This window comes from Oncorhynchus tshawytscha, linkage group LG08 (genome assembly GCF_018296145.1).
Source record: "Oncorhynchus tshawytscha isolate Ot180627B linkage group LG08, Otsh_v2.0, whole genome shotgun sequence".
NCBI classification, from domain to species: Eukaryota; Metazoa; Chordata; class Actinopteri; order Salmoniformes; family Salmonidae; genus Oncorhynchus; species Oncorhynchus tshawytscha.
In genome coordinates, this window is record NC_056436.1 from 25388636 (window position 1) to 25400895 (window position 12260).

Sequence of the window (12260 nt, forward strand, 5' to 3'; positions counted from 1 at the left end):
GGCGCACCGTTTGTGTCAAGAACTGCGACACTGCTGGGTTTTTCACACTCAACAGTTTCCCATGTGTATCAAGAATGGTCCACCACTCAAAGGATATCCAACCAACTTGACACAACTGTGGGAAGCATTGGAGTCATGGGCCAGCATCCCTGTAGAATGCTTTCAACACCTTGTAGAGTCCATGCCCAGATGAATTGAGGCTGTTCTTAGGGCAAAAGGTTGAGTTGCAACTTAATATTAGGAAGATGTTCTTAATGTTTTGTACACTGTTATTTATCAGATTTTCTAGATTTGAGTCAAGTGACAGTTGTGTGTTTCTCAACAAAGAAAAGCTTTAACCTGGTTGCTGTGTGTGCGAGCAATGGGAAGGTTACTATACTCCAGACCTCTTGTGGGTTCTGTTCAGACTATCCTGCATATATTTTAGCTACAGTTATGCACTATGTGCAATGAACCGTCAGTACGAATGGGAAAATCCCATTCCAAATGTGATTGGGTTATGGTGAACCAAATGTTTGTGGCCAGAAGATGGAGACCAAATGTCGCGGTTTAAGTGGAATGCAACAGGAGAAGCTATAAAAACACTTCTGCCCTGTAAAACGGCCTACCAAAATCTAAAACTGACCTTTACTTTAACCCCAACCTAATTTTAACCAATTATGATTCTTTTTTTATTAAGCCTCTGATACAGTCCCAAAAATTTTTGCATGTCAGCAGTCAAGTTTTCAAGATACTGGTCTTTCAAAAAGCAAAGTGTGACAAAATGATGTGGCAAGTGACACTGCTTTTTGACAGACCACAATATTTTTCTGAAATATTCCAAATAAAATACAAATCAAAATATTTTTTTCACAAAAGTAGTGCACTTGGCCTTTACTAGTCTTCATATAGCCATCAGTATCGCAGGCAAAACATTTATTCAGCATTGTCGGAGACTGCTGAAGGAGAGCAGCCACTGGTGAGACTGCTAGAGGAAGAGCAGTGAGTGAGACTGCTGAATTATATATATTTTTTAACCTTTTATTTATACAGTTTTTTTCTCATTAAGATAACATCTCTTTTCCAAGAGAGACCTGGTCCAATAAATGGAGAGCAGCTGCTGGTGAGACTGCTGAAAGAGAGCAGCTGCTGGTGAGACTGCTGAAAGAGAGCAGCTGCTGGTAGGACTGCTGAAAGAGAGCAGCTGCTGGTAGGACTGCTGAAAGAGAGCAGCTGCTGGTGAGTCTGCTGAAGGAGAGCAGCCTGGTGTATGACCTGCTAGAGCTCAGCATGCAACACATACCCCTGACCACCGGGGGAAGCCTTCACACACATGCACACTGACATCACAATTCTGAGGTGTATTAAGATCCAAGATGTCGGACCGTTGTTTTCAAGGTAATTTACTCACGTTCGCATATACTGATTCATAAACCGTCTATATTCGGGTTGTATCCGGTTTATACGGACCGACGTCACATGCACACTAGCACTCAGCAGCGACGACGTCATCCAGAAACATGGCAGACATTGGATGAATATAAAATGTTCATATGTTCGGCTGTTAATATCTTTGAGTGATTTAAAAAAAATTGGCCTCAGCTACAATTATTTGAATAATTCAATGGATGTTTTGTGCACAAAGGTGATGACTAAAGTGTCTTATTAGGAATTTTCAAATCTGACTTTTCTATGTGGCCATCTGTGGAAATTGTCTTTCTGAGCTGGGCAACAGTTAAACTGCAGTACCGAAACAAAACTGTAGGATCAGTCGAAACTATGATTCTAGAGTGGAATCCTGGCCCTTTGCAGCCTCACACACACAAACCCAAAATTAGGTAAGAGAATCTGGCAAGATGCCTAGGTTACACACACAAACAAATAACATAACATTGTGACAAATACAATTTGATTTGATTTGATTTGAATAAAACAAACAAAAATGTAATTGGTAAAAAAGTATATATGCACAATATTGAAACTGTCAGTCCTGACGCATTTGTGTTATTATCATATATTTTCATCAGCTTATTTGAAACTGGTTACTAATATTGCACTTTAGTAACCAACGATTTCGTAAAAAAACGTTGACTTTGGGAAACCCAACCAAGATGTCTGCATTCAGAAACACTAGTTATCTAACAGTCCACAGGACTACATTTCAAAGCAGAGCACCAAGTGTCACATCAATTAAAATCACATACAATCCCGCTTCTAAAAAACAATTATTATTTTAATCTCAAGTGAGCAGTACATCTTCCTCTCTCACTCTGTCCAATTTAATATAAAGCATGCATAAGAGTCTGTGTAGCCAGTAGACTAGTGTGGTTTGTAACTGATACACATTAGGAAAAACATGGAGAAATAGGAGAATTGATTATAGAACAAATTACAACTGATTACCTCTCTCTCTCTCCATCTCTCTTTCCTTCACAGACCAAATTACCAGACTCCCCTTCAGCCACCCTGGGATGGTAGTCATGGCAACATAGAGGCTAATCTCCAGTGGACAGAGAAAGAGAGAGGGAGAGAATGAAAGAGTGAAGAGGCTGGTTTGTGCTTTATCCCTCTCTCATCCCCCTCTTCTTAAATCATTATAATTGCTCCTCCCCTACCCACTATCTCTCCCATCTCCCACACCCTCTTCCTTCCTCACTCCCTCTATCTCCATCTCTTCTCCCCTCTCCTTCCTCTCTCCCTCTCTCTCTATTTCCATCTATTCTCCCGTCTCCTTCCTCTGGCAGGGCTCACGCACACACACACACATATGTTCTGGGTGATTAGGCTGGCTGAGCTATTGGCCTGAAGCCTGCTGAGGAAGGGAAGAGAGGGGGGTTGGTAGAGAGAGTGTATGTACAGATGTGCAGATGTTGTGTCTAGTCTTGCCGCTAGGAGGCGGAGTGTGTGTGAGTGCGTTCTGACCTGAGCTGAGCAGCGCAGAGGGCTCAAGCAGTGAGGTGGAGCGGACAGCTCATAGGCTGCTGTGGTGTATGTGTGACAGGTTGAGAGACAGGCTGGGGAAGGCTGAAATGCTACCACAGTTCCGCATAGATGAGGATTAATTCACTGGCTTTTCACACACTCATGTCTCAGCACACACACACACACGTCTCTTAGCTGGGAGATGCTGCATTACGTCATAACAAGCCACTGTCTCCCTAGATGACCGTGGTGAGTACAGCCATGTAGAAGATGCAGAGGGAGCGAGAGACTGGGAGATGAAGATTGGCTGGAAGAGGAGAGGAATAGGAACGGATTCAACCGCTGCCGCTGGTCGCAAGGAGCGCCTGGTAGGAGAGGGGATAGAGTGTTTCCTAGAGAGGAGGGCGAGGAGGCAGGGAGAGAAGGAGGAGGGAGAGGGGCAGCCGCCTTCGTGCGGTGACCGGCTCTGATGGCTCCCCGGGAGAGTCAGAGACAGAAACACCGCGGCTGGGGAGGGACAGGAGGTATTTTGGAAGTGACGTGGGTTCAGAGGAGGGTGTGTTTTGGTTCGGGACGAGAGGAAAGGGGAGGAACATGGCAGCGCAGTCTGATGGAGGGGGAGAAATGGAGGAAGGAGTGGGGGAGGGGGTGTTTGATGGAGACACAGAGGAAGACTGTCAGCCTCTGGACTCTGCAGCTATCCACATCTGTCTCTGCTGTCACTCTGCTGTCTGCTACTGGGGCTGTCGCTCCAACTGTCTGGGAAACCTGCTGGGGAAAGACACTACTGGGTGAGTGAGAGTGAGAGAGAGAGAGAGAGAGAGTGAGAGAGAGAGAGAGAGAGAGAGAGAGAGAGAGTGAGAGAGTGAGAGAGAGAGAGAGAGAGAGAGAGAGAGAGAGAGAGAGAGTCTCTGCTATTCTCATCTTGAGCCTTTTACCATTATTATTATGATCATTATTATAGAAGGATCGGGGGTACCGGAGTTGGAGGTGGTAGGAGTTTGAGGGAGACTCGCTGCCCACCAGAGGAGGGACTGTGGCTGGACTGTCTCTGGTTGATCCTGGCTCTCCTTGTCTTCTTCTGGGATGTGGGAACAGATCTGCTTCTCGCTGCAGACTACTATGACAGACAGGACTATCTGTGGTTTGGCCTGACGCTTTTCCTGGTGCTGGTGCCGTCGATTGTAGTTCAGATATTGAGCTTCCGCTGGTTCATCCAGGACTACAGCGGAGAGTGTCTGACCACCTGGCTGGGGACAGTGGACTGCAGCATGGGAGGAGAGAGAGAAAAGCTGACCAGGCAAGGGCCAACTGGCCACAGGGGGGTTTATCCTGGAACAGACCGGGTCAGAGTGGCCTCAGTCTGGCTGTGGCAGATCACCATACACATTCTACAACTGGGACAGGTCTGGAGGTAAGGACAGATCACCATACACATTCTAAAGCTGGGGCAGGTCTAGAGGTAAGGACAGAGCATGCCCCCCTGTTCTCCCCTCTCTTCTTCAATCAATCAAATGTATTTTATAAAGCACTTTTTACATCAGCAGTTGTCACAAAGTGCCTATACCATATTGGGTAGGACATATGTCCTACCCAATATTCAGAATGGGTTGATTCATTCCCCCCAATAATTTCTTTAAAATACTTCTTTTTTTATTTTTATTAATTGGGTTGTGGGGCCCCCAGATAGCATATGAACATGTCAAAATTTGTAGAATTGCAGGAAATTAGCTTTAACTGGGAACTTGGGGCACAAAAAAGTTAGCTATGCTAGACACTTGTAGCTAGCTAGTAACTCGTCATTTCACAGGATATGTTTTTGGACGTAAGCTGTAGAGATTGGTACGAAATGCCACTTCTGTAGCCAAAATCTTATTCAGTTATTTTTTTAAACATTAAATGACCTGGTGTGATGGTGCATTGATCGGTTATACAGTTTAAAGGAACTATTTTTGTGTTTTTGCCCGAAGTCTAACTGTCCAGTGTTTCCAGATTTCTATGAAATATGACCTAGAATTAATTACAATATGAGTTTTTTTTAAATTTGGAAGGAAAATGAAGTATGTTAAAACACAGCTGTTCTGCTTTGGAATGGTGTGGGTGTATCCCAACAACAGAATGGTGTGGGCATATACCAATCATTAAAAATGTTAATGCAAGTAGACCGCTGATTGGCCAGCTCATCCTACTCAGGAGGATGACATCATCCTCTATGAGGAAATAGAAATTATTTTTGAAGGACTGTTTGAAATGTTTTTTTTTTTAAGTGTTTTTTCTCCAATTTATGCTTTGGCCACAAATACAAGTATAGGATGAGTCAACATCATTATTTGGGTATGAGTTATTAACTTTTAAAAGTGAGATTTACACTGGACAGTTACTTTAAAACGGCAAAATTCTCTGCCTCATGTCTGTCACGCTCGTCGAAATGAATGGACCAAGGCGCAGCGTGGTCAGCGTACATTTTAGTTTATTTATAATGTCTCCAACAAAACAAGAAATAACAAACGTAAAGCTACGTAGTGCTCGCAGGCCACTACACATAGACAACTACCCACAATCACAGGTGGGGAAAAAGGGCTGCCTAAGTATGATCCCCAGTCAGAGACAATGATAGACAGCTGCCTCTGATTGGGAACCACACTCGGCCAGAAATAAAGAACATAGAATGCCCACCCAAATCACACCCTGACCAAACCAAATAGAGACATAAAAAGGCTCTCTAAGGTCAGTGTGTGACAATGTCAAAATGTGAAGAATACCATGAGATAAGCTATAAAACAGCACATTTTTGTCTCTGCCACATGGAAAGATTTGTAGAATTGCAGGAAATTTGCTTTAAAACTGCTAAATGTTCTCAGACTCATGAGAAAATGTGTAGAATAGCATTATAAAACTGCACATTATTCTCTCTGCCCCATGACAAAAGGTGTTGAAATGCAGGAAGTTAGCTGGTTTCCTAATTATATATTTATATGTATATATTTATTTTGGGAGGGTTTGGATGGCCTTCTACTTATCCTTCCACTTGTGCTGTGTTTTCAAAATACCCCTCCATATACCCCTCAAAATACCACTCGAGAGAGGCATAATAAGTCATTTCAAACTGTGTAGAATTGCAGAGAATGCGTTTTAAAATGTCAAAAAGAAAATCCGGGGTGGACCACCAGGACCACACGTCTACTGTTCATCCCCCAATATCTACACCACAATTTTCCCCTTGGCTTATACAGATACCCGGCCTAAAACTCCAAAGAGCAAGCAATGCGGAACCACAGTGGCTAGGAACCAGGCTGTGAGCGGTGGCCAGTCTGGTTGTGCCTGGTGGAGATAAAAGGAGTACATGGCCATTTAGGTCATTCTCCTCACTTCTCCTCTTCTCTCCTCTGTTCTCCTCTCCCATTCTCTATTCTCTACTATCAAATAAAGTCCATGTACTAGATCACGTGTTAACCTCACCATGTGTGCACAGGTGGAGAACAAAGAAGAAAGAGTATCTGCCGCTGACACACAAACACACGCACACACTGGAAGTCAGTGAAGGAGGTGATATTTAGGATGTGATTGGCTGTAAGTATTAGCTAGGCTACTCAAACCATACACTAATGGCCTATATAATTAGCAAGGAAGGGCACATATGCAGAACCAGCATTGACCTGAAAAACAGTTTGAACCTATTTGGGCTCAATCGATTTCCATCTTCTCTTGTGTTTTCTCTACACTTCCACTGTCTGTGTCTGACACAGCTAGACAATTAGCTGGATAGCTAACTAGCTAGCGGAGCTGATAGTCACAAGGCTAGTTAGCCATCAAACTGGAAAAACACTACATCAAAACATCCTGACCGGACACCAAAGGTCAAAGGCATGCCACTCCACTTGGATATCCTGTATGTAACCCCTCTCCGCTCCCCCCTCTCTCCTTCTCTCCCTCTCTCTGTCAGACTAATCTTTAATGGCCTAGGTGCCTGAGGGAGATGTTGAGTGGGCTTAAGAGCTAGTGTGTGTGTACGTTTGTAACAATCTCCCTAATAGAGTCTTTCCCAAAGAGTGGTGTGTGTGGAATGGTTCAGTCTGATTGAGTTAGATCACTGTGAGATGGAGGGAGGAAGTAGAATTGACAGAAAAAAAGAGCTTGAACACGCAGAACAGAAGTGAAGGGGGGAGGGGAATGATGGATAGCGACATACAATTTTTTGCCAAATTAAACTCTGTTGTGATGCGGCATCTTGCAGGTTTATCTGGTGAAATGCGTGCGTGCATGTGTTTCTACTGTATGTGACCAGTGAATTATTGATGTCGTATGAAATTAGCTCATATGATGCAGCCCAGATGGTTGTATGAGCATGTCTACGCACATGCTCACACATACACAAACACACAAGAGAAACACAGACACACACACACACCACAAGCACAGCCTGGGGCACTCAGTGTTTAATCTGATTCATTATACACAAACCGTCTCTCTCACTCTCTGCCATAATTATTGACCTCTGACCGCCAGGTATATCCGTACTTTATACCTGGGTATCCAGTCCCACCGTATGAAGGAGCATAAGGAGGCACAGAGGAGGTTCTACTGGGCCATGATGTTTGAGTACGCAGACGTCAACATGCTGCGGCTACTGGAGACCTTCCTGGAGTCAGCTCCTCAACTAGTACTACAGCTCTGTATTATGATACAGCAGAACCGGGCTGAGACTCTACAGTGTACGTATACACACAGTTCACACACACACACTCATTGGTCAACTGGTATTACAGCTATCAAGATGAGTCACTCCATCTCTCTCCCTAGGTATATCTAGTCTAGGCTCTCTTCTGTCTCTATCCTGGGTGTTGGCCTCGTACCACAAGCTCCTGCGCGACTCCAGAGACGACCAGCGCAGTCTGAGTTATCGCGGTGCCCTCCTCCACCTTCTCTGGCGCCTCCTCACCATCTCCTCCCGCGTTCTCTCTCTCGCCCTCTTCGCATCCCTCTTCCACCTGTACTTTGGCATCTTCGTGGTGCTCCACTGGTGTGGCATGGCCCTGTGGGTGGTGCATGGCGGAACAGACTTCTGTATGTCTCGCTGGGAGGAGGTTTTGTTTAACATGGTGGTGGGCATCGTCTACATCTTCTGTTGGTTCAACGTCAAGGAGGGACAAACCAGGGGACGCATGGTGGCTTACTACTCTGTGGTACTGGCTGAGAACACACTGCTTACTGGACTGTGGTATGTAGACAGACAGATAGACAGACAGGCACACACCTACAGTATGTGTTTTATCTTCAAATAGGTGTATCTCTCATGATTGTACAGAGACAAATGTGTGTGCGTGGATATCATAACAGTTTTGTGTGTGTGCGTATGTGTTACAGGTATGTGTATCGTGACCATGAAGAGACAGACAGCTACGCGGTTCCAGCGTTGTGTGGTGTCTACCTGTCCTTTACGGGTGGAGTACTGGTGATGCTTCTATACTACGGCCTTCTTCACCCCTCACACACACACCCCACCCCGGCATCGACCTGGTGTGATGAGCTGCTGTGGGGTAACCCCTTGCCCCCTTCAGCTCCGCCCACCCCAGCCCACCTTGCTGCCCCGTTTCACAGTGATGACATCATCGCAGAAGGCTGTCTGCCGGTGTTCCAGGTGCGTTTGGAGCCCCCCACCTCGAGGCATTTCGAAGGTCCTCTGATAAAGATTGACATGCCCAGGAAACGTTACCCAGCCTGGGACGCTCACTACGTGGACAGACGGCTGCGAAGGACCATCAACCTACTACAGTACCTGACGCCTGCAGCCGCAGGCATACGATACAGGGACAGACCTCTGCTCTATGAACTACTGCAGTACGAGTCTTCTTTCTGACACATACACACATAGACAAACACACATATTTACAAGTGCGCACATGTAACCGATGTGAAATGGCTAGCTATTTAGTGGTGCTCGCTAGTAGTGTTCAACCGGTGACCTCATCCGCTCTGACCTAGAAGTAGTTGTTTCCCTTGCTATGCAAGGACCACAGCTTTTGTGGAGTAACAGGTAACGATGCTTTGTGGGTGATGGTTGTCCATCTGTTCAGAGGGTCCCTGGTTTGAGCTCAGGTTGGGGCAAGGAGAGGGACGGAAGCGACACTGATACACACAAATGTGACTCTTCTCTCTGTTTTTATCTCTTCATCTCTGTTTTGTATTCCTCACTCTGCTGAGAAGACTGGATGGTGACAGAAGACAGCATGTCATGTTATTTTCAAATCTTCATGAATAATACTAAAAGATAATATGAAATTAGAAAAAATGTGAATGTAATATAAACAGCGGCCTGAAAGCTGTCTCCTAGCTGGGAGTTTATTATCTTTAGTTTGGTTAACTGGGTGTGTATTCTCTTTAGTTTGGTTAGCTGGGAGTTTAATATCTTTAGTTTGGTTAACTGGGTGTGTATTCTCTTTAGTTTGGTTAGCTGGGAGTTTAATATCTTTAGTTTGGTTAACTGGGTGTGTATTCTCTTTAGTTTGGTTAGCTGGGAGTTTAATATCTTTAGTTTGGTTAACTGGGAGTTTATTCTCTTTAGTTTGGTTAACTGGGTGTGTGTTCTCTTTAGTTTGGTTAACTGGGTGTGTGTTCTCTTTAGTTTGGTTAACTGGGTGTTTATTCTATATAGTTTGGTTAACTGGGTGTGTATTCTCTTTAGTTTGGTTAACTGGGTGTTTATTCTCTTTAGTTTGGTTAACTGGGTGTGTATTCTCTATAGTTTGGTTAACTGGGTGTGTGATCTCTTTAGTTTTTAACTGAATGTGTATATATTTATATGTACAGAGATGTGTGTGTGTGTACTGTGTGTGTTGTGCCTGATCTGTGAGTCATAGTAAATTATGTTTGCTTGTTTGTTTGCTCAGGAAGGCACAACATTACAGAACGTTAAGATAGACATGAATTGTGTAGAACAGATAAGATTTTCTGTCATGTAGAATACGGATATGTGATTCTCTTTCTGATGAACTCATCCCTAAGGTCGTCATGGTGACAGAGACCTTTACCTGACTATGTCTGACCTTCCCTCCACCAATCAACACTAAGCCTTCCACCTATCAACTTTATATGGTGCAAATATATATGAATATACAGTACCAGTCAAAAGTTTGGACACACCTACTCATTCCAGGGTTTTTCTTTATTTTTACTATTTTCTATATTGTAGAGTAATGGTGAAGATGTCAGAACTATGAAATAACACATATGGAATCATGTAGTAACCAAAAAAAATGTTAAACAAATCAAAATATAGTTTATATTTTAGATTCTTCAAAGTAGCCACCCTTTGCCTTGATGACAACTTTGCACACTCTTGGCATTCTCTCAACCAGCTTCAATGCTTTTCCAACTGTCTTGAAGGAGTTCCCACATATGCTGAGCACTTGTCTGCTTTTCCTTCACTATGCGGTCCAACTCAATTGGGTTGAGGTTGGGTGATTGTGGAGGCACATCTGATGCAGCAATCCATCACCTTCCTTCTTGGTCAAATAGCCCTTACACAGTCTGGAGGTGTGTTGGGTCATTGTCCTGTTGAAAAACAAATGATAGTCCCACTAAGCACAAACCAGATGGGATGGCTTATCGTTTCAGAATGCTGTAGTAGCCATTCTGGTTAAGTGTGCCTTGAATTCTAAATAAATCACTGGCAGTGTCACCAGCAAAGTACCATCACACCTCCTCCATGTTTCATGGTTGGAACTACACATGTGGATATCATCCGTTCACCCACTCTGAGTCTCACAAAGACACGACGGTTGGAACCAAAAATCTCAAATTTGACCTCATCAGACCAAAGGACAAATTTCCACCGGTCTAATGTATATTGCTTGTGTTTCTTGGCCCAATCAAGTCTCTTCTTATTGGTGTCCTTTAGTAGTGGTTTCTTTGCAGCAATTCGACCATGAAGGCCTGATTCATGCAGTCTCCTCTGAACAGTTGATGTTGAGATGTGTCTGTTACTTGAACTCTGTGAAGCATTTATTTGGGCTTCAACTTCTGAGGTGCAGTTAACTCTAACTTATCCTCTGTAGCAGAGGTAACACTGGGTCTTCTTTTCCTTTAGCGGTCGTCCTCATGAGAGCCAGTTTCATCATTGTGCTTGATTGTTTTTGCGACTGCACTTGAAGAAACGTTAGAATTTCTTGACATTTTCCAGATTGACTGACCTTCATGTCTTAAAGTAATGAAGGAATGTCATTTCTCTTTGCTTATTTGAGCTGTTCTTGCCATAATATGGACTTGGTGTTTTACCAAATAGGCCTATCCTCTGTATACCATCCCTACTTTGTCATAACACAACTGACTTTCTCAAATGCATTAAGAAGGAAAGAAATTCCACAAATTAACATTCCAGGTGACATGAAGCTGGTTGAGAGAATGCCAAGAGTGTGCACAGCTGTAATCAAGCCAAAGGGTGGCTACTTTGAAGAATCTCAAATATAAAATGCACTTTGATTTGTTTAACACTTTTTTGGTTATTACATGATTCCATGTGTCATGTCATAGTTTTGATTTCTTAACTATTATTCTACAATGTAGAAAATAGTAAAAAATAAAGAAAAACCCTGTAATGAGTAGGTGTGTCAACTTTTGACTGGTACTGTATATATGTGAACTTTATTTGGTGCAAATATAGATGAACATAATATGAACTTATTTTTTTGGCAAATATATATCAACATATATGAACTTCATATGGTGCAAATATATATTAACTTTATTTATAAAAGCAATAATACACTTGAGCATCTGCATTTGGAGTCACAAGTGGACTCAGCATTCTACATTTGACCTTTAACCTCTCTCTGTTTCTGTTCTGGGTCAAAAGTAACAGCAGGTAAAGGGTCTGAACTTTGTAGCCAAAGTTCGAGACGCAATCGGCTCAGAGATTAGGCTGTATTGTTCCAGGTTCATATCAGAAACTAGTTTTATAAAAAATAAAGTCAGTCAGGGCATCAGGCTGAGCTGGAGCCAGCTCTTACAAGCACAGAGCAGGTTAAAGGTACACTGCAATATGACATCATCATATGGGTCAACTTCCTACTTACAAAAATCAACAGTAAAATTAATTCCTGCAGTTAACATAAATGATGATGTCATATTGTTGAATCTACCTTTAACCAAACTTAACATGGATGTATTGTACAGGTGTGATATAGAAGTTATGACATAAGTCATTACGTCCTTTGAACTCACAGGACCCCCTTGAAACTACATAGTTGGTTCATCTCAAGGAGTTTAATAAATAAATATATTAGTGTTTTTATTTGGTGAGGGTTTACATTTTTCTAATGTTGATGTGTCCATGTCCCTCAGCTTGGACATATCTCTTGTTG

The 12260-nt window shown here is 43.2% G+C and overlaps 1 protein-coding gene across 1 annotated transcript; it reads left to right on the plus strand.

Moving 5' to 3' along the window:
• Positions 1-1306: 1306 nt before the first annotated feature.
• Positions 1307-10078, plus strand: LOC112246850 (XK-related protein 6-like). Its single transcript, XM_024415422.2, has 7 exons — positions 1307-1377; positions 2416-2531; positions 3142-3692; positions 3866-4315; positions 7408-7613; positions 7702-8119; positions 8266-10078. The coding sequence occupies exons 3-7, from the start codon at positions 3496-3498 to the stop codon at positions 8756-8758; spliced, it is 1764 nt and encodes a 587-aa protein (XP_024271190.1). The 5' UTR covers positions 1307-1377; positions 2416-2531; positions 3142-3495; the 3' UTR covers positions 8759-10078.
• Positions 10079-12260: the final 2182 nt, after the last annotated feature.